This window comes from Hemicordylus capensis, chromosome 4 (genome assembly GCF_027244095.1).
Source record: "Hemicordylus capensis ecotype Gifberg chromosome 4, rHemCap1.1.pri, whole genome shotgun sequence".
NCBI classification, from domain to species: Eukaryota; Metazoa; Chordata; class Lepidosauria; order Squamata; family Cordylidae; genus Hemicordylus; species Hemicordylus capensis.
In genome coordinates this window covers 120,424,901-120,447,777 of record NC_069660.1, presented here as the reverse complement: position 1 = coordinate 120,447,777, position 22,877 = coordinate 120,424,901, and the positions used below count along the sequence as shown (strand labels likewise).

The window sequence follows — 22,877 nt, the reverse complement described above, 5'->3', positions numbered from 1 at the left end:
GAGGCACCATTACGACAGCAATGAATGCACCACTGAGGGACCTTAAAGGCCAAGTTAAAGACAGATAATCCTGGAGAGAATCTATCTATGTGGTCGCTAAGAGTCGACACTGACTTGACGGCACTTAATCAATCAATCAATCAATCAATCAATGAACTGCCTCCATGTGGCATTGTAAGACTTTGATACCCCTGCTAACTGGGCGAAGAGGCACCTTTTACCATGGCGAGTCTCTTTATTTAGCAGGGGGAGAGTAACTGGCCCTATCCACCCCCAGCACAGTACTTCCAGCGACTGTTGCTGGTGTGTGTCTTATGTTTCTTTTTAGAATGTGAGCCCTTTGGGGACAGGGAGCCATCTTATTGTTTGTTATTTCTTTTTGTAAACTGCCCTGAGCCATTTTTGAAAGGGTGGTATATAAATAGAATAAATAAATATAATAATAATAATAATAATAATAATAATAATAATAATAATAATATACAAACAGACAAACATCTGCCACACAATACACCAGATATCACTGTAGTCGAGAAGAAAGAAAAACAAGTCAAAATAATCGACATAGCAATACCAGGGGATAGCAGAATAGAAGGAAAAGAAATAGAAAAAATCACCAAATACAAAGATCTACAAATTGAAATTGAAAGGCTGTGGCAGAAAAAGACCAAAATAATCCCAATGGTAATTGGTGCCCTGGGTGCAGTTCCAAAAGACCTTGAAGAGCACCTCAACACCATAGGGGCCACAGAAATCACCATCAGCCAATTACAAAAAGCAGCTTTACTGGGAACAGCCTATATTCTGCGACGATATCTATAACAATTGACAATAAAATTCTGGCATCCCAGGTCCTTGGGAAGGACTCGATGTCTGGATAAAACAAACCAGTCAATAACACCTGTCTGACTGTGTAAACAAGAAATAATAATATTCTGCTTGCTTATTTACCTGTCATGTCTGCCAGTATATCCAGTTCTGGTGCAGCACTTGGCCCCAAGGCGATGGCGTGAATTTTTGAGCCACTTTTCTCAACTTCATCAAAACAAGACCTCACTGAATTGTCTTCTCCATCCGTCAAGAGCACAATTTCAGTGCCTTCAGTGCTGGGATACTTCTGTAAAAAGACCTGAATGGAAAAGAACAATTTAAAAAACAGCAGCCCTAGAACAAATAACATAGAAGTCACAGGATGCTTAAAATGTTGGATAAATTTTACAAAGTTCCACATGTTCGGGCTTTGTGATTATTGAGCAAAGCACCAAGGAAGCTACCACTCCAGTTACAGAGTGCAGAGTTTAGTTGTTGCAGCTATTTAAGTAACACACATGGAGATCTCTGTGGAGTCTAAGTTACTTAACTAGTTTATTGGTGAAATACATCTGGGATAGAAAAGACCTATCCTATCTATCAGCTACATAATGAATAGGTACTAGGAAGGGAGAAAGAGTTGTCTCCATCTTCACACTAGGAGGAAAAGAAGAGGACTGACTCAGTACAGGAAGTGCCTGGGGAGTCAAAGCAGGGGTCATAGAGTAGAGGAAAGCAGGAACAGGTAAAGGAGACCCTTACTAGCTACCTCTACTCCCAGTGCCCCTAGTGGTCATTAGGATAGTTGGTGCAAAAGGTCAATGCACTGGAACTCCATCTCCAACCCATTCATGCTTTTTATTTTGGCATGAACTTTACAAGAGCTAACATTTCTATCTGTAAAAGAAGGAGCATTTGGGTGAGATGGACACAATGGCTAACATGATGCACAGTCAAACTGAGATGTAAGACTCTGTGCAGGGCTGCAGTGAAATCATAAGACAAGCTACAACACTTTCAAAACCTGGTGGCTGCAGAATAAGAATGGGGATCAATACAGTAACACTGCTTCAGTAGATATTAGACTGTGTATTGTGTTAGCCAATATCTTTTACGATTGTTAAAAAAATTTGCAATGTCTGTGACTCTTTTTTTAATATGAGCACTTCATCAATAATGGTTACAGTGTGGGCAAGGCTGCCTTGCAAATCAGTCTTTGCAGGGTAGTTGCTCTGCTCCTCTCTCTGGCATCTCCTTTACTACTAAATTGTTTCCTAATTAGCAGCCATGGGGATAAGGGGGAATCAAATTTGGGACTCTGATGCCAATGGGAGCTTCACTCCTGGGGCAACTAGCAGTCTTGGGGTCCCCAATCCAAATCAGAACCATAGTAGAAGCAAAAGCCCTAATCCTGATTGGCCCCCTTCCACAGCTCACAATGATGTCAGCCCCCTTTCAGTATCTATTTCTTCAAAAGAAAAATGTTACTTTTGTAAACTGATCTGATAATAATATTGATTTTTAATAGCAGAATCTAAACAGAAATGTTCATGACTGGAAAATAAAATGTATAAGCAGAAACACAGAGATAAAGGTTAAATTTTCTCCTTTACCTGAAATCCTGAGCGGACGCCTGAACAAATGCTGGTTCCTCCAGCAGCTGAGGTAGGCAGATAGGTTGCAAGAGAATGACGCACAGTGTCACTGGTTATCTGTTGCAAACCAGTCTTAATGGTAGCAGAATTACTGAATGTGACGATTCCAACCCAGGAATCCTTTTCAATTATTTGTAAGACAAATAGTTCCGCAGCTTGCCTCAGTCGATTAATGCGATCATACTGCATACGAAGAAAAATAATTCACAGAATAGTCAATGCCATCCAGGAGAGGCAAAAAGAAAAAAGAAAAAACCTGAGAAGGTTCTGTTCTTAAACTGTTGTACTTTGGAAATAAATATATATGAATACAATATTTATGAATGCATACTATTTGAGTTTCCTGAATAATCTTATCTGTATTACTATTTAGGTTATAACAACAAGCCCAGTTGAAATGAAAAGACATGTGCAAGAACACTGTTCATTTTGATAGTCTGCTCCATAGATTGTGCTCTTGGACAATACTCATCCTAACCTCTGTGTATTGTTCTTTTACAAATATCTATTTTATCCACTTTGCAAATACAGTAATTCCAGAATCTGAGTCAAGCATCTGATATAATCCTAGAGTTGTTGTTTAATATTGTATGTGCTTTTTCACATATTGTTCTCAAAGAAGCTATGCTTTGAATACTATATCGTAAGGTTGTGCAGTTGTGTCAGCCTGATAAGCATGTTGGATACAATATGCCCTCTGTTGGCCATTATGAGATGGAGTTTGGAACCAACACGTGACCATTGGAACCTGAACTCCAACTCAGTTCCCCACTTTTGGGGCAGAACCCTGTTGGAGTTCTAACATGCCTGTTGGGCTTCAAAGGATCTGCGCTTCCCCACCATCTTCCCATCCCCTTCCCTCATCAAAGACTGCATCCTACTGAACACTAGAGACACCTGCCTTAGTGTTTGCCTTTTGCTGCAGCTTCTGATTGAAAATGTCTCTCCCCAACTCCCCAGCCCTACAAAGCTCAGGTTCACTATGCGACTTTGAAAAATGAGTTTATGCAGGTCTTCAAACAAAGCACACATTCAGAAATACAACAACAGAATGTGGAAGAACCATGGATTTTGACATTATTCATGAACATAAGAACAGCTCTGCTGGATCAGACCCAAGGCCCATCTAGACCAGCATCCTGTTTCACACAGTGGCCCACCAGATGCTGCTGGGAAGTTCACAGGCAGGAGCTGAGGGCATGCCCTCCCTCCTGCTGTTACTCCCCTGCAACTGGTACTCAGAGGCATCCTGCCTTTGAGGCTGGAAGTGGCCTACAGCCCTCTGACTAGTAAACATTTCCAGTGAAATGGAGGCCCAGAATAAAGATAATTTGAATATGTCATAATCATCCCTATATTTTATATAAATACTCTCCCAAAAAAATACCCTGAATTCTTAAAGTTTTATGTTTCTGGCTGCTGTGCAATTTTCAAGCCAAGTCTGTTGGCAGCTTCAGTGTATCCAAAGTGGAGTGCACTGTACGTAAATGTAGTAGAGTGCACTGTAAAGGAGAAGGGAGGTAGTCATTTACAAAGATTATCTGATGAGTAAACAAACTTGGGGATAGAAAGCCATTTGTAAACAGAAGTCATGTGTGAATAATATCCCCATGAAGGCCACCCTGACAGCACCACAGATTTCCTCTTGTCCCTGTGTCCTCTGTGAGGCTTTAATCTCTCACAAAAACTAGACTGTGAACATTAAAGCTGCCTTGTTCCCTAGCAGTCAGTCAGAGGCTTCACCAAGACAGTAGGCTTCACCAAGACCATCTTCACCAAGATGGGTCGATGATGGGTTGATGTCACTAGAGATTCTCTCCTGTATGAATCTATTACAGTAATTTGGTAAATATCAAGACCAATATAGCTAATAAAGAAGAGCAAAAATAGCAACAAATTACAGAGATACTCTCTCAGAATTACTGACATTTATTCTATCATAATGAAATGTCCAATTGTTTGTAAACAGGTGGAAAAGAACTAAGACTTACTGAACTCATACTTCCGGAAACATCGAGTACTAGGCACAAAACTCTGTCTTGTGTCTGCAGTAGGAAGACAGTAGGGGTGGCTGGGGGAGCACTTAGTGGAGATGAACTGGCAAAGTCAGTAGAGTTCCTGATTACTTCCCATGTGCTCCGATAGTTGCACAGTTTGTTCTGCATATTTGTTGCCTTGACATTATGGTTACTCTCATTACAGAACTGAGTAACCTTAAAAAAGAAAGAAAGAAAGAACAGGTTAGAAGGACAGCACGGGGTTAGAAATAAATTCCATAGGCTCCCAATTGACATTGGAAATACCTACTGAGGAGAGGCTTTGCATGAACATTATAGAGGCTGGAGTACTTTGCTGTTTTTCAGGCACAAACTGGCATCCAGCTTCATACAGCCCGGTTCGGCATTCAACTTTGCATGCTCTGATTGGTCCTTTGCTAGGTTGGAATATATATTTACCTTTGACATCAGCTGAGCATCTAAACAAAATAATGGAATGAGGCATAGTTAGCAAGTTAGAAAGCCAGATAGATAGATAGATAGATAGATAGATAGATAGATAGATAGATAGATACACACACACTCTAGCATGAATGGTGCCATATTGTTCTGAATAAAACCTATTTTAGCCAAAGATGGGAAGATTTGTTACTAACAGAAGGCTGGTCCTGTTAATAATACACATCAGCCATCGCACTACAAAAATATGAAGTGTGCCACTACTGCTGACGTGCTATCCAATGCCAGGCACAAAAAGTTAGCCCTAACATTCTCAGGAGGACAGATCATAGACCTGGACTGTTAGTAACAGATGGAGGGAAAGAAAAGTTTGAAGAAACTAAAGGCTTTAGATAAAGCTTAATCTCCTTCAGGAAACAGCCACAGAGATGTGTTTTTTTCCTATTAGCAATCAAATAGAAAATTTAAATTAGCAGATCCTCCATTCCTCAGGCTTTTACAAGAATTATCAACAATGTCAGTCACTACAGTAATTACTTCACATGATTCAGACAGCAATAACTTAATTATTAGTTGTCAATTAAAACTAGATTGGGAATACAAGTTCATGTCACAGTGATGGGCACTCAGTGGCTGTAGACTGTAACTAGGCTTGATCACAATTGATTAAATTCAGATCTGTGCCATAAGTGAAAAGCAAAACAATCCATTCCACTTTCAAACTACTGCTTAGTGCTCTGTACAACCATTCACACTACCCCAAACTAAGAAACCCAAGTGAAAAATCATCCATGGAATAATAATGAGATAAATTGAGGTTACACTTTTAGGAGGGTACCTTGTTGCTTCAGCCTTCATTATCCCAGTTGCATAGAAAGGGGCATCATTGTTATATTCATCAAAGACACCCCACCGGAGATGAGCCCACTCATGGACAAAGACTCTACCTGTGGAATACCAGGAAGAAAGCTAACTGTAAGTAACACTATAGTTTATCCTTAATAAATACTTTCCTTAGCTACGTTAGGTCCATGGTTAATAGTTTCCAGTAAAGGTGTGGTATGGAAACAAAGATGCACTACATTGAAGGATTCCTCTTTCATGAAGGCATACATGATACAATAACCTTACTGAAACTAAACATGGTCAGGTGAGAATACTTAGAGCCTGCATTAGGAGACCTCCTGGAAAAATCCTAATATGGCACATGCATTGATGACTCCATAAATGTTAAAGCCTATCGTGTAGAACATGCCTTTATGGTTTGAAGATCTACTCTTGAATCTAATATGAACATATTTGCGATTTCCTTGGCTAAACTTCATGTGTTTTTAGAGAGGGATAATTAAAACATAGTTCCTAATGGTTTCTCAGGACTTCAAACCTTGGGTTTTCATCATTCCAAACCCTGTCTTTATAATAATTAAATAATAAAAGCAGGATATTTAATTTTGAATCAGCTGGTACTACCTCGTGATCCATAAACATCATGCAAACTGTCATTTGTCAGGAAGGTTGATGTGAAATGAATGTATCGTCCTTGTTCCCCACATCCTCCAAACTGCAAAGTGTAGGGATCATCTCCATACTTCAGAAAAGGTTCTGCCACTATGACATCGGCCTATAATAAAACACCAGCTGGTTTAAACATCACCAAGAACAGGAATAACAGGTGCCCTTGGACATTAACTTCCTGTGGCAAAATTTGCTGATGCAAAATTATCCTAGATTTTTATTTTGCACAAGTTTTTAATCTACATTTTAACAAAACTGTTTTCATCTGATAGAGAAGTCTCTGTAAGCAGTTGAGCCCCCATCCTTGTTTTGAGTGAACACTTATGCATTGATAGGAACATAGGAAGCTGCCTTCTACTGATGGACCATTGGAACATCTAGCTCAGTATTGTCTACACAGACTGGCAGCAGCTTCTCCCAGGTTGCAGTCAGGAATCTCTCTCAGCCCTATCTTGGAGATGGCAGGGAGGGAACATGAAACCTGCAGATGCTCTACGCCCCATCCCCTGAGGGGAATATCTTAGAGTGCTCATACATGTCTCCCATTTGAATGCAAACCAGAGTGGACCCTGCTTAGCAAAAGAGACAATCCATGCTTGCTACCACAATGTTTGTCTCATTTATTTATTTTTCAAGTTTTATACAGCTTTCATGATGCATCTCAAGGCAGTTTACAAAAGTTCAAATACAATAAAATTCCATAAAAGTTATATTTTAAACCGTGAAATCAATGGAACATTAAAACCATAAAATGCCAAGGAACGTTTAGAAGCAAAAGCAAGAAAGCTAAGAGACCTGGGGCCTCTTGGAAATAAAAGCCAGAATAAATAACATAGTCTTTAGTTGTTTTTTAAAAGCAGCCACAGTTGTCACAGAGCAAAAGTTTACTGCGAGAGCATTCCAGAGTCTGGGGGCAACAACAGAGAAGGCCCTGTCCCATGTGCACGGCAATCTAACCTCTGTCAACGTTGGCGCACGCAGAGCAAAGGCCCGCCTGATGATCTTGTGGGGCAGGCAGAAACCCTTGGTAGCACTCGGCCCTTCAGGTATCCAGGGCCCAACCCATTGGGTATTATAGAATCAGACGTCCTATCCGGAATATAGGGAGGAAAGGTGCTATCCTGAACATGAAATGTCCAAGAATTTTGGTGGGAAGATTGCTTTAATTTTACCCAATTTTCCAGTGCTTCTGTCCAGAAATTGTAGCTACATGGCATCAATGTTTAAAAGCCTTGTATCCTTACCCTTTCTCTGGCACCAATGCTGCCAACTGGCTAGGATGACTCTCCATATATGGTTCAGTAAATCCTTCCCCCCTCCTTTTTGGATCAAGTCTAGAGTTAGTGAGGGTGGTAGCTGGCTTTAGCTGTGAAATATATGGGCATTGTATGGGTCCCCAACAATGCTCTTTTCTCTAGTGGCTTTGTTGGGTTCCTCTTCTCCCTAGAACTTTCATTGCCTGATGCAATCTTCTAAGGGTCCCTCTTAGCTAACAGTATCTCCTCTGTGGAGTAGCAGGAGGCTTTTCATAGAGGGCTTTTATTGTGAATCCACTCCTGATTGGAGTGTGCCAGTCCACATATTAGCTAGATTTACCCCGACATCCCTGAGGCTATCAGCCCAGTATCTAGGGGTAGGGCAGGCAGGGCACGTGCCCCGGGCGCCACTTGAAGGGGGGCGCCATTTTGTAAAATTAATTTTTTTTAAAAAAATGGCTGCCAAAAACAAAGTGGCCACCGTGTATGCTCAAATGGCCTCTGTGAGGCTCTAGGTCATGCCAGGCTTTGCAGAGGCCATTTGAGCATGCACAGTGGCCATTTTGTTCTCAGTGGCCTTTAAAAAAAAAGATTATTTTTAAAAATGGCCACTGCACATGCTCAAATGGTCCCTGCGAGGCCTAGAGGCCAGCGGGGTGAGGGGGAATCTTTGCAACCCCCCCCCCAGCCTTTAGGAAGCCCCCCAAAGGGATTATGGGTAAAAATAATAATAATAAAAATATAATATAAGACACTGTACACATATTCAGATTGGCACTATGTACAGAGAATCAGGACTTGTGAATACTGAGCTGACGCTTAAGAGCTAGGATTGTATTCATTTGCTCTTACTTTGCTCACATTTTTTTTTTGCTCACATCACATTTAAGTGAGTTAAATGTGATGTCTTGCTAATATGGCTATTAATGGTGAGTTTGTCTTTGAATCAGTGTGAAACCCTTAATATTAAGGCCCACTGGGAGTTTCTTGCTCTCTTTCTCTCATTTTAACTGTCTTTCTGAAAGACTAGAATATATTCCAAGCAGTGATACAGTTTACTCTGCATATCCTTTAATTATTTACAGAGTATCTGGGATAAGTCAAATTCTCCATTGATTTTAAAAACTTATGTAATGGTGATGCTACAATGCATAGTAGAGAATTAGACAGGCATTTCTGTTTAGTTTTCTAAGTACATCTCCACATAGTATTTGGGTATTTCATGAGCCCCCACATACTGAAATTTGTAGTTTTCCAGCATTTTTTGGTCTGGCTAAGTCCACTGCTAAATAGTTTTTGAAATATTAAAAGATTAACGAGCTTGACTTGTATTTTTCAGCTGATATTATGGTAAAGTTATCTGAAAGATGGGTGTCAGATGCTTGGACAGGGGGCACAATTTCAGTGCTTGCCCTAGGCGCTATTTTCCCTAGATACGCCTCTGGCTATCAGGGACCAGGACAGACAGGACTTTGATATTCCCCAAATGGAGGCTGCAAATTCTGGCTTAGCCCGAAGCATGTCTGGTTTTTTGGGGTGTGTGTGTGTGTTTTTAACCCTCTAGTTTCAGAGGCTTTTGAAAAATAACCCAGGGCTTCTGTTATGCCCCACAGTTTTCTGTTATGTTTGTGTTGTCCGTGCCAGTAAATCTGTGTTTTTCACAACTCAACAAAGGGGAGTTTGATAGCTGTTTGGGGTATGGTCTGCTCTAAGTGATTTGCAACTGCCAGTGCTTGCCGTGGGGGGGTGTTGGTAGAAATCAGGAGAGGGATGGGGGTGGGTGGGGCATGGCCACCTAGGAGTGGTTGTTTTTTTTTTTTTAAACCTTCAAAGTTGCGTCTGAGCAGCGGCACTGGAGTGGGATGGCGGCGGGAGCAGCTCTCCTGCCTCCTGAACGATGAAGGGAAGCTGCTCTGGGGCAGGGGCAGGGCTGGCTGGGGCGGGCAGCGCGCTGACGAGTGGCACGACAGGGCAGCAGCGGACTGACTCAGAGTCTCTAGAGCACTATCTGCCACGGCTGCCAGCCATTGACCATCTGGGAGGGAGGAGCTGGGAGGGAGAGAGGGAGGGCGAAGAACTCCCAATCTTGGCCCTGTCTGCCTCCAAATGAGGCAGACAGGTCGATTTCAGGTTTCTGTGAATGTGGAGGCAGACAGGGCCGAGGAAGGGACTCTTCGCCCACCCTCCCTCTCGGGTCCTCCCTCCCAGGCAGTCAGTGGCCAGCAGGGGTGAGTGCTCTAGAAACTCCTATGAGTCAATCCCTCTGCCACTGCCCTGTCACACCACTCGCCAGCACATCGCCCGCCCCAGCCAGCCCTGGCCTCTGGCCCTGCCCCAAAGCAGCTTCCCTTCATCGTTCAGGAGGTGGGAGAGCTGGTCTTGCCCTCATCCCGCTCTGCCGCTGCCGCTCAATGGCAGCTTTAAAAGTATTTTTAAAATTGTTTTAAAGTGTTAAAAAACAGTACAAATAGAGTCCTTTAGGGGTATGGATATGTGGAAACATTATGTGATGAAGGCAGTCACTCACAAAGGCAAGCATTAAGCGTCCTGCTGTTTGATCCTGCTGTTTTGCAACTCTTTATGCTGGTCTTGCATTCTTAGCTGTCAAACTATTTTAAAAAGGCTCTCTCCCCTCTTCCTCTGTGCTGTGATTTGTGATTTGTTGGAGGGAAAACCTGGACCAGGTAGGGTTGTGCGGGTTTTTTCCTGGTGGTTTTTTTTGGGGGGGGGGGGCCGAATCCGAAACACCCCAATTTTGTTCTTTGTTCAAAATTGCAAAATCTGAATCCAAAACATTTTGGATTAAAAAAATGGCCCTGGGGCAAAACTAGTGGGTGGGGGTGGTAGTGCCCAATGGGTGGAAGCTACCACCTAAATTTCTGAGGAACTGGGAAAGGGGTTGATTTTTGGTGAATTTTTGAAGTTTAAGATTTTCCCCATAGGGAATAATGGAGGTTTCAGTAAAAGTATAACTTCACATCGGGGGGAAAGGGGTGGCCCAGAGCAGAGTAGGGTGGGTGGTAGTGCCCAGTGGGGGCAAGGGAGCTGCCAGAATTATTTCAAAGGAATTGGGCAGAGGGCTGATTTTTAACGATTTAATGGAGTTTACTCGTCTTTCCCATAGGGAATGATGGAGGTTTTAGCATTCTTCCCCATAGGGAATGATGGAGGTTTAAGCAGCCCCATAACTGCACTTGGAAGGCACCGGGGTGGCCCAGAGCAAGTGGTGATGTACAGCATACAGGGTGCCAACCACCCCCATGGGGTACTGGGTACCCCATGGGGTACTGGGTTCTGTTGTTTCTGAGATGTTTAGAGTGTAGATTCTCTGGTAGCATATGAGAGTGGATTCATGGTTTGTCATTGAAAGTCTCATATGCTACCAGAGAATCTACACTTGAACACCTCAGAAACAACAGAACCCAGCACTCCATGGGTTAGCAACCCATGGGGGTGTTCGGCACCCTATGTGCACTACCCCACCACTCGCTCCCAGGCCCCCCAGGTGGAGTTATGGGTCTGCTGAAACCTCAATTATTCCCTGGGGGGGAAACCTTAATGATGCATAAACTCCAACAATTCCTAAGAAATCAGCCCTTTGCCCTATTCCTTTGGAATCTGGGTTGTGGCAGGCACCCCTTGGGGCACTGCACCCAACCCACTGTTTTGCCCCTCAGGTCCCCTTTCTGCCCCAAAGACATGTGGGCAAAGACAATCTGCCCCAAAGAAATTCTTTAAAAATCAGCCCTTTCCCCAATTCCTTTGGAATCTGGGTAGCAGCAGGTACCTATTGGGGCACTACCACCTGACCCACTCTTCTGCCCCCAAAGCCCACTTTCTATCCATAATCCACCCCAAATAACATCAACATCACACATCATCAACAACAGCAGAGCTTTGCAAAGAACCAGGCAGATTTCCAAAGGTCATGCACATCCACATCTCCCCCACCAAATGCACACACACAACAGTGTGAAGCAACAGCAATGAAATGCACACTGCCCCATGCAGTGTGCACACTGCCCCACTGGCCAATGAGGGTAAATTTTACCCTTTAATTTCTTTAAAAGGAATAAGGGAGCAATTGCCAGCAGATCAGCCCATGCTTTCGCTGAATTGCTGGCCAGTCTGCAGGCTAGAAGGGCTGGAAATTCAAGCAGATGTCAAAACTCAAAATGAAGACCGAAGGAGAAAGACTTTTCGTGATTCCAAAATGGAGTTCCAAAACAGCCAAAACAATGAAACATTTTGTATCCGAAACAGGGATGTTTTGTTTCAGCTACAAAATTTTCTGTTTTGAGCATTGGGTGTTTTGTTTAGTCTACAAAATAGCCAAAATGGTCTGTTTTGGGCACAAAACGTTTTGTATCCGAAACGAAATGCAAACCCCCATGCACAGGAAAAAGATCTGTCAGGGAGTGCTGAGAGAAGCCGACAGCTATGAGGACTGTCATTTGAACCCCACAAAGCAAACATCTTGCAAATCTGTTGCGAAGCAGATTTGTGCTTTAGATAGCCCAAGGCATAAAACCATGTGTGAAAAACCTCCAGGAGGAAATGCAAGGAGCAACAGGCCTTAAAACACAACCATCCTTTATTGTTATTATCACAATGAAGGATGAAGCTCTGCAGAAGCTCCACTCTCAGCTACTGTTCCCAAAACTATAATGAGCTCCTAACCCTCTCCAGTGCAAAGAACATTATATTTTAAAAAAGGTGTGAAACAGCAACCAAGCTCCACGGCCAAGCACTCTTTTTAATCTTGGGCAAAAGAGTAGGCTTTGAAAACATGTGCGTTGTGTCTAGGAAGTCTCTCCAAGAAACGTAGCACCCCTAGATTACCTCCAAATAAATACACTTACATAATTGCAGCCTTATTGTCATTAAATAAACATATAGTCACTATGTAACAAACAAAGAGCCTTAAAGGATCCAAGTAGTCCAACGTTCTATGCTATTCCATCACTAGCCAGCAAGAAGCCACCTGGAAGCTTGAGAATCGGTATCGAACCTTCATTGCCCGATAATAGCAACTGGTATTCAGAAGTGCATTTTCTCTGGATCCTACATTCAGCTGTTATGGGTAATAGGCAATTAAACCTTTCTTCTGTAGATCTAATCTGCCTTTAGAGCCATCTAATCCAATAGTCATCACAACAGCCATAAGAACATTCAGTTATGTACAGCCCTATCTTATGTGTGTTTATTCAGAAATCTCCCACTAACTGCAATCAAATTAGTTCCAGGGTTCCAGCTTCAGTTTGTAGTGTCCCCCACACCCTTTAAAAAAAAAAAAAAGGCAACACTTACCTTTTCATAGGACTCTATGGTTAGTCTTTTATATTCAGGTTTATTTCCCCATGTCAAAGGAATGACAACTTTTACAGTTTTAAAATAAAATCTTTGCTGTGTGGCGTTGAAGAGATAAGCAGATGCCTCTTCAACCATGTGCTGACAAGGAAAGAGAAGACTTTGTAAATATATATGTTAAGATAAATATGTAGATATAAACATTTACAACGACTGACATAAATAAATAGCATCTACTAGCTGAGAATTTCGCACACAGGTAGCCCCAGGAATCAGAGTGCCGTAGGCTACTGGTTCATCAAATTCTAGTTTAGTAGTTGGTATGTAAGTATGTATTTTAAAGACCATGTAAATGGAATATTTTTTACATCTAATATGCAAAACTGGATTGACCTCAAAACAGAAGTCTGCCCTCCAGCACAGAGTTCATTCATACACCTGAGTAAATCTGGGGTGGGGGTGGGGTGGGTGGAGGAGGGCAGGATTTCCAGTTACAGTCCAGAACATACATCCAAGCTGCATTTACTTGTATATAATTATTTGGCAAGTTTCTGATGACTGTTGCTAATTGAACACACTCACAAACATTGAGCTGTCTTACCTTTATGTTGTCAACAATTCTGTGGTCTTCAGGTAGCGCAGGGTTAATTGCAATAACAACGTCTTCAAATCCACCATTGTTGAGCTTTACCAAAGTCCCTCTTCCTCCCTCTAGTAACATCAGTAAAAGAAGCCACCTATTAAACCCCATCTCTGCTCCAGCCACTTACACCAGTCTCGTTTAGAAAAGTAAGGGCACAGGAGGGAAAGTGCTTATATAAGGCACCAAAAACCCTGATATTTTATGATAGGCTTTGTTCTGTCAAGGAAATTCAGCTATATGTTATGTGCATTTCCTTGTTCTGCACTCACAATGGATCATTACAATAGGCTCTCTAAAAAGTTGAAACTAAAGTTAATCTCAACAGCAGTTTAGGGCGTCTGAATTGACTTAGAACTTTGTCATGGATATTGAAATGAAAACACCCCTTCTTTCCCGATTTCATCTCTGACCGAAAAAACGTATTTATTAACTACAACCTCTCCACCTGATCCTTCATACTTCTGTCTCAGAACGTTTGCAGATTTTGTAATCCATTTGTCTTAAAGTTTGCTCTTGCTTCTTAGAGGTAAGGATTAGTGAAGGTATGTTAAACATAAATGAAAGAACTTAATCATAGAGTAATAACAGATCTAAGAAGAAAAAGCAAGCAAACTGTATGTGACAACTAGGTTCTGTTAATGGAACGGCTCGGGAGTGATTGGCGAACATCCTTAAATGTGTTTGGGTATCCTCGGCCGGAAGTGGTCGGAAGTACCGGGCGCGTGTGAGCCTGTTGCGTGTGTACGAGTGCACATCGGACAGGCGGACGCACGCACGCAACAGGTGCACGTGCAACTGGTACTTCTGGCCACTTCCGGCCAAGGAGGGCAATGGGGCGGCAGGGAGGTATGCTGCCGCCCCGAAGGTTTTTACAAAAAAATGACGCCGGTGGGGGAAAAGCGGCGGGAGGGGTATGTTCATCCTCCCCCCTGCCCTTAAAGCGTCACCTCCCAGGGCCTTCAAACTTCGAACCAGCCCTGTGTTTGAACCTGTTTGGAGGCCCATAAAAGGGCCTCCGAACAGGTTCGTGCACATCCCTAAAAGTCAGTACAGTACCATTAAAATGGTGGTGTGTGGCTGCTATTTGCCCAGGGCTTTATCTGTTGGGCTGTTTTTGATTGCTAACTGATATTCAGTGGTGCCCTTTGGACCAAACAGTCCTCCACCACCCGGGGGAGGGGGGCAAATATCCTGGTGGTGGCTGCACTGTCGGCCTGTGATGTGCCACTGCTGCTGTGTGCCCCACAGCAGCCCACCTGCCTGCCAACCATGAGGGCCTGGTGTGGCTGGGCCTGAGCTGCCTGCCCACGCCTGCTCAGTCAGTGGAGCCACACGGGCCACATGAGGCAGCACAAGCAGAGGCTGCTGTGAAGGAGCTCCTCTGACTCTGAGCAGCAGCACTAGCACCAGCTTCTGAGAGAGAGAAACAGAGAGAGAGAGAGAGAGAGAGAGAGAGAGAGAGAGAGAGAGAGTCCCCACCCACCACCCCGCCACTAAGTGCTGACCACAGTCGTGAGTAGAGAGGGAGAGCCAAGCAGTAGCTCCAGGCAAGCGCTTGTAGAGAGCCAGCCAGCTCACGCCTCCCTTGCTTGCCACCATGCGCGCACACATTGAGACCAACAAAGAACCACCACCAGACCAGTCCAGTCCAATCCAGAGACTGTTACTCAGGTAACAGTGAGTAAGTGAGTGAATGGTGGGGTGAGAAGAGCATTCAGCTAATTGAAGTGGCAGGATTGTCCGTGCAAAATGTGGTAATTACAGGTCAGTGGGAAGTATCCTACTCAGAATTTCTTCAAAAAATACAACAAAATAAAAGTTTCCCGCTTTCTCTGAGCATGTTCTGGGGCAAAATATAGTGCATTGCAGCTTATCTTGTGGCAGTGGCAGGTGGGTGGGTGAGGGCACAACAAAAAACAAACCCTATATGGATCCAACTAAACATCAGTTTGTCCAAGAAAGAATCCAAATATATGTGTATATATTTGTAACAGTGAGTAAGTGGGTGAGGCACGGTGTGAGAGTAAAAATGGGTGGGGTGAGAGGCAACAGGCCTTTAGAAGAGCTGGTCTTGTGTTAGCAAGCATGACTTGTTAGCAAGCATGACTTGCAACCTCCTACTTCCTTTAGTGGCAGTTGGACCCTCGTAGCTCAGGCACAACTGAAAGATCTCTTTCCTCAGGGATCAAACAAGGCAGCGGAGAACCGAAAGCAGCTTCGGGGTTAGGCAGCAAGGGTAAATCTAAAAGGTGTCTGTTTCTGTGCAGCCAGCATATCATAGCAGTGAGGTGGGCTGAATAGATCAGGCCAGCGAAGAAGGCCGATCTGGAGGCTGGCTGGAAGCGTGAATGGCACAATGAGTAAGACATGGCCTGGTGTAATTGCCCAAACAGTGGGTGACTCCATGGTGTAGCAATTAAATGAAGCACACTGGTTCATGAAACCAGGGCCAGTTATATAGCCCAAAATGGACCCTGAGGAGAAATACTGGCCATTCCTTCTTCCTGAGGAGAGAAATTCCAGTGGATCTCAAAAGGATCCATTGACTTTGTTTGCTGTGCTTGAGTAAAACACAATGGCATGAAATGTCAAGAACAACCTGTATGTAAATTGATGTGCAAGGACGGTATCTGTTCGGTCGGAAGAACTAATTACTGATTGGTTTATGGGAATAAACCAATCAGTAATTTTAATGAGAGCACCTCTGAGATGCTATTGCCCACTTAGCTCTTTTGTGATGGGGAATGGAGTTGCATTCACAGTGCCCTACCTGACTTTTCCTGCTGAGGTGATTCATGTTAGGTGAACCTGAGATGAATCACCTGAGGTGAATCTGACTTTTCTTGCTGAGGTGATTCATGTTAGGTGAACCTGAGATTAATCATCTGAGGTGAATCTGACTTTTCCTTCTGAGGTGATTCCTTTTAGCTGAGGCAACTGCAGAGGAGGAGAAGTAAAGGGTCACTCTTTGGACAGAGAGACTCTGAGAGTGGAGGTAACTAGAAAGCCAACTGGAGTCTACTTAAACATTCCCTAATATAGGGGAAAGTGCAAGGCTAATCCCCTTTCAATTTGCTTGGCAGCTGGTGAATCTGGGGGCAACTGTCCCACTGCCTGATAAGTGACCTGTCCCCGAAATGCCAACGAATGGCCAACAAATGGCTCACAATCCCTTGAGGCTCTCGAGCATGTTAAGAGTGGAAACGACAAGCTGGCTTTCTTATCGGCTACTAGTTGGAGGGCTAAAGGCCACCTCCAGCCTCAAAGGCAGGATGCCTCTGAGTACCAGTTGCAGGGGAGTAACAGCAGGAGAGAGGGCATGCCCTCAACTCCTGCCTGTGGCTTCCAGCGGCATCTGGTGGGCCATTGTGCTGGAATAGATGTGCCTTGGGCCTGATCCAGCAGGGCTGTTCTTATGTTCTAAGCCTGTAGTCCCAGACATAAGCAGAGAGGCTTCTGGGAGCCTTAAGAATAGCAGTGCTGGCAACAGTTCCCATTAAGAGGACAAGTATGAGGAGAGCTGAGGACAAGGGAGAGGAGAGCTGGTCTTGTGGTAGAAAGCATGACTTATTCCCTTAGCTAAGCATGGTCCACCCTGGTTGCATATGAATGGGAGACTTCTTGTGTGAGCACTGTAAGATATTCCCCTTAGCGGATGGAGCTGTTCTGGGAAGAGCAGAAGGTAGGGATGTGCGGACCGGTCCGGCGGTCCAGTCTGGCGGTCTGGGGGTTCGGGGTTGAACCGAACCACCCGCCCGGTTCTGTTGGACTAGAACCGGACCACTGGGTCCGGTCCGGCCGGTCGACAATTTTTTTTTTTAAAAAAGATTAAAATAGATTTTACGTACCTTTAGCCCCTTCAGGGGGCTTGCTGAAGCCGCGCGGGTGTGTGTGTGTCTGCGTGGGTTCCTTCTCCTCCCGCCTGCCTTCCTCATCACCGCCACGGCCCACCGCAGCCAGGTAACTGAGCATTTTCAGCCCTTTCGGGCCTCTGTACGAGCGCGCAACTGCCATTTTGGAGAAAATTCTCAGTTACCTGGCCACGGCGGGCCGCGGCGTTGATGAGGAAGGCCAGGAGGGGATAGGGAACCCACGCGGACCCCCTCCCAAGGCTTCAGCAAGCCCCCCCGAAGGGGCTAAAGGTACTTAAAATCTACTTTGATTTAAAACAAAAAACAAAAAAATTTGCAGACCAGTCTGGGACTGGATCATACCATACCGTACCGGGGGGGTGGGGGTGTTCAATGGGGGGCCAGACCGAACTGGTCCGGTTCCATTCGAGGCCGGTCTGGCCTTGAACTGAACCGGGCCAGGCAATTCCATGCACACCTCTAGCCAGACGCGTAACTACAGGGCGGGGGCAGGCAGGGCACGTGCCCTAGGCGTCACTCGAGGAGGGGTGCCAAAATTGCCACTGCCCCGCCCCCTCCCCCATAAAATTCTAGTTTCAGCAGACCTCGGGTGCTGTCTCTGCTCTGGCTAGGCGCCCGCCTGGCTGCTGCGCTGCCTGCACCCTGCTGCCATTGGCTGGAGGGACCTCCCTCCCCCCACTCGCGCTTGCGCATCATGTGATGTGCTCGCGTTCACTGCACGCAGCACAGTCTCGAGGGGAGGTTGCTGGCTAGAGCGCGTCTGGTGGTTTGCTACTGCGCTGCCTGCTTTGCTCTGCTTCGAGCTGCGGAGGTCGGGAGGATCATCAAGCCAAGAGGATCAATGGAGCGGCGGCGCAAGCCCAGCCTTGCTTCTCTCACTGTTGCTTCTCACTCACAAGAGAAGACAAGCCTAAAGAAGCAATTCCAAGGTGTGCGTCTTCTCTCTTAAAATTCCCTTTTTACCCACCACGTGCTCGCTCCAAGCTGCGGGAGGGCGGGCGCCAAAGCACAACCACTCTCAAAATGGATGTTTTCCATCCTGAGAGTGAGACGGGCTGAGTGGTCAGGGGGCGGGTAGGCAGCTTAGTAAAAAGTAAACACTGTTGGTGTGGAGGGAGTCTTATGTGGACTTGCTTAATACTGTATGACTAAGTGTTTGGCGTTTGTTTCTTTCCTTTAAAAACTGGTTGGTGTTATGCATATTTGCCCATCGTCACTAGTACACAAATTGCTCCCCTAACATTGCACATACTTCCTTGGTCACTTGCAAATCCCACCGATGGCAATGATTCCCTCCCCCGCCACCAGCCACACACCCTTTGCACTTCTCGGCACTTCACTTAACTCTGCATTGTAAAGATGCAAAGAGGCGGCGGCGGCAGAGAACCTGCCTTTCTTTTCTTCCCCCTAGCCTGAGCGCGGGTCCCCAGCTGGCGCGCTGCCCTGGCAAGAGAAAGGTGACTCGCTCGCCTTGCCTCGACACGCCAGAAAAGCCGAAGCCCACCCCCGGCAAGGCTGGTAGGATGCGCTCACACGGAGACCTCGCTCTCTGAGTGGGAGGGGCATCAGATTTCCGGGCCGGGGCGTGCAGCGTGCGGAGGAAGCTCCATCCCCTCTCAGCCCCCATTGTTAAGTTAGCTGCCCAAGTCTGAGCTGCTGCTGTGCCGTCCCCGAGCTGATTGCCGAGGGAGAGGGCGTAAATGCTCGCCTGTTGCTTGGCTCAGGGAGGAAGTTCCCAGCCCAGCAGCACAGGCAAGCATATTTGGCCCCCTCCCTCAGCAAAGGGAGCCTTTGGGTCGTGTGGTGGAGAGGAGCTGTGAGTTACTGTGTGTTGTTGTCGACTTGAAGAAACGGTTGGGGCTTCTCGGTCTCTTCTTGGGCTCTCAAGCCAAGGTGTCTCTCGTCCAGGGGGAGGGGGGTGGCGTTGTGGTGGGGGCGGGTGATCTCCCCCCTCCCCGACAGCTGGAAGAGGCGGGGGGTGCAGCTCGGTAGCAGAGTCAGAGCTTTTCCTAGAGGCGAGCATTTCATTTACACAAACACAATTTTTAAAGCTGGATCTGCAGAATATGTGCTCCCATTTCCTTGCATCAAAATCTGCCCACAATGAGCAAACTTTGTGGGCGTTTCAGGTTGTCTTCGCATTTAAGCCTAGCGAGGGCATGGTGGCTCTGCTTTAATAGCTTCAAACAAATAGATTAAACTGCAGGGATTCAATGCCAAGTGAATGTCAGTTTCATCAAGTAATGAATGCTACATTTTCTGTTGATATTCTGACGCCCGCTAAATATCATTAAAAAAAAATAATCCTTGCAGCTGATTAAAAGTGTGTGTGTGTAGCAAAGAGGGAGTGATAAATAACTGAATGTCCAGTCTTTGAGGAATCAAGTTTTGATTAAAGCAAACAAAAATCAGACAGCTGATGTAGTCCACATTAGGGACAATGTTGACCATGATTATACCATTCCCTTTGTGATCTCCTACAAAATGGTGACTTTTATTGTTTATTGTTTTATTGTTAAATTTATATACCACCTTTCATTAAAAGCAATACCAAAGCAGTTTGTTTTTAGTCATCGATTTTAGTTTTAATTGTTCTCTTTGTTGATGTGATTTTATTGTGATGAAGATTAGTTGAATATGAGTGGTCTTAGGCAACCAATGTTGCATCTGAAATGCTATTTCATTTTTTATAAATAATCTCCTACCAATTTAAATAGCAAAGCTGTATATTATCGCTGTATTCATTTGCAGGGAATCTAAAAAAAAAAACCAGGATTTGCAACTTAGGCAGTGCATAGCTTCTCTAAAATGGCCCTTTTATAGTTTTTCTAACTTTGAAATCATAACATAAAACAAAGCATAAATGCATGAACAAAACAAAAAATAAGCATCATGACTCAATATATATGTATGCTTGCAATCAGAAGTAAAACAATGATGTACCAGAACAAGTGGGGAGAGAATATTGGTGGTTTCAGTTGTTAAAATCAGACCTAGCCAATTAAGAATCTATGCTGCAGACCTTCCACTATTTCACAAAGAGCCAGCGTGGTATAGTGGTTAGAGTGCTGGACTAGGACCAGGGAGACCTGAGTTCAAATCCCCATTTAGCCATGAGACTTGCTGGGTGACTCTGGGCCAGTCACTTCTCTCTCAGACTAACCTACTTCACAGGGTTGTTGTGAGGAGAAAGTGAAGTATGTAGTACAGCTCTCTGGGCTCCTTGGAGGAAGAGCGGGATATTAAATGTAAAAATAAATTTAAAAAATAAAAATGCTTGTAGTGAGACGTGCTTGTAACACTCTATTCTGCAAAAGCCCAGCCTTCCACCGATTTAAAAGCCAAGAGGGTGTTTGCTCTTTTGCTTAAACATATATTCAGTTAATATAATTGTATGATGATCTGCTATACCAGTAAAATATAACTCTGGCTGCATCTTCACAACTGCAGGGATCCTGGTTAAATAGTCAGTTGGGATTAGTGAGCTCTGTGGAGCTGATTGTGAGAATCAATCCTAGTCCCACATATTTATTTCCCCACTCCTCCCTCTGTCTCTAAATCACCCAGCACAGTTCACAATTGCACTTGGACACCCGGCACCTCATGAGCCAGCGCCATGGTGTGGCAACTACACCACCCAGGACACACTTAAGAAAATTTGGGGGTCCCCAGGCGATGTGAAAGCCTGGGACTTTGGCCCTGAAGTCTAGGGATAAGAGTGTCTCTGCTCTGCCCCCAGTCTTGGTAGGCCCACATAGGAACATTGGAAGCTGCCATATAGTGGGTCAGACCATAGGTTCATCTAGCTCAGTATTAAAGCTCAGTATCGAGCTCAGATGACAACATTAGCGGGGGGGGGGCAATTTCAGTGTTTGCCCTAGGCGCTATTTCCCCTAGTACGCCTCTGCCTCTAGCAGAAGGTTCCAAGTTCCCTTCCTGGCATCTCCATGATAGGGCTGAGAGAGATTCCTGCCTCAACCTTGGAGAAGCCGCTGCCTATCTGTGTAGCAATACTGAGCTAGATAGACCAATGGTTTGACTAAGGCAGCTTCCTATGATCCTATGTTCACCTTTTTAGAGGCATTTGGAGCATTACACAATCAAGCCCCTATCCCCCTATTAGAACACTTTAGTAGCACCGCCACTACTCTGTTCCAGAGAGAGAACCTTAGTTCTAGAGTCCCTTATCCTCTCATTGGCTGATCCCGTCTGTCTCCACAGAGCAGGAAGGCAGTTAAATAGGAGCAAGTAGCTCCTTGAGCACCGGGAAGTTCTCCACATAGCAGGCTTTATCATAAGTTTCTACTTCTGCATGTTCCTGGGCTGTGGTCACTTCTGAGCTGTGGAATGCACTCCCTATAGACATTTCTGGTTTAACATCTTTACCAGCCTTCAAAAGAGCCCTTAAGACACATTTTTTAGCCAGGCTTTTAGTAATCTCTGAGTGTTTTAAAAAAATTAATTCATGTTTTAACAGTTTGTTTTGTTTTGTTTTTATTGTGTTTATTTTTGTGAACAGCCCTCCTTCTGTTCCCATTCCCATCTATATTCAGCCTTTCAGCATATTTTTCTTTCTTTCTTTTTTTTAAACTCTTGTGTCTTGGGTCAATGCTTATTCTGTTTATTTCCTTGTCATTTAAGCTTACATGTTGTTTAAGATTACAAGAGCATTACTCTTATTAAGGGCATCCAAAGGCAGGAGTCTTCTTCCAGAGCAAGGAGCCCATCATCTAGAGGAAGAAAACCTCAGGTCATGACCCAGAAGAAAGGGCACCAATAATTCTTTGTCATAATTTTATTTCCTTGAAGCTAATCATTTTAAAGGCTAGAAAAGAATGTCACTTAAATGACCTGCCATTGTACAAGGAGGCACACCCTTGTGGGACTTTGAATTCATACCAAGGGCCAAACTAGACATGAAGGTGTCAGATCCACATGTTTAATCTTGGATTTGTCCATTTCATATCCATAATTTATCAGCTGTGCAGCTGTTGATTTGGACATACTACCATAATTGGGTATAATTGCATTGAATTGCAGTTTCATTGTTCTATTATTTAGTCTTGGCTATCTCAGAAACCAAGAAGAGCAGTGTATAAATACTGGCCACTCGACAGTGGTGACAAATTGGTCACAAGATAAAACATACATAATGGCACCGTCCCGCCATGTCTGTGGTGGTGAGGATCTCGGGATGCCATGTTACCTGGTCGCTTGAGTTGCCCTGTGGAGATTGGAAAAGGGCATGGCATCCCTCCTCTGAGGCTTTCGTTCCCTTTGGGGGGCAGTGGGGATGAGAAGGGACTGGTCAGATCCCAGTGGGGTTTGAGAAAGCAAGACAGGGAGAGCTGCAGGAAAGA

The 22,877-nt window shown here is 44.6% G+C and overlaps 1 protein-coding gene across 1 annotated transcript in view; it reads right to left on the bottom strand.

Annotated features, from left to right (window-relative positions):
• LOC128323157 (calcium-activated chloride channel regulator 1-like) overlaps window positions 1-13,753 on the bottom strand; it is a 49,222-nt gene extending 35,469 nt beyond the window's left edge. The window contains exons 1-8 of the mRNA XM_053245877.1: window positions 13,604-13,753; window positions 13,003-13,143; window positions 6,392-6,542; window positions 5,760-5,868; window positions 4,773-4,941; window positions 4,457-4,678; window positions 2,424-2,648; window positions 952-1,129 (exon numbers count right to left, since the gene is read on the bottom strand). Coding sequence (XP_053101852.1) covers window positions 952-1,129; window positions 2,424-2,648; window positions 4,457-4,678; window positions 4,773-4,941; window positions 5,760-5,868; window positions 6,392-6,542; window positions 13,003-13,143; window positions 13,604-13,753 — 1,345 coding nt within the window. The remainder of the gene's footprint in view (window positions 1-951; window positions 1,130-2,423; window positions 2,649-4,456; window positions 4,679-4,772; window positions 4,942-5,759; window positions 5,869-6,391; window positions 6,543-13,002; window positions 13,144-13,603) is intronic.
• Window positions 13,754-22,877: the final 9,124 nt, after the last annotated feature.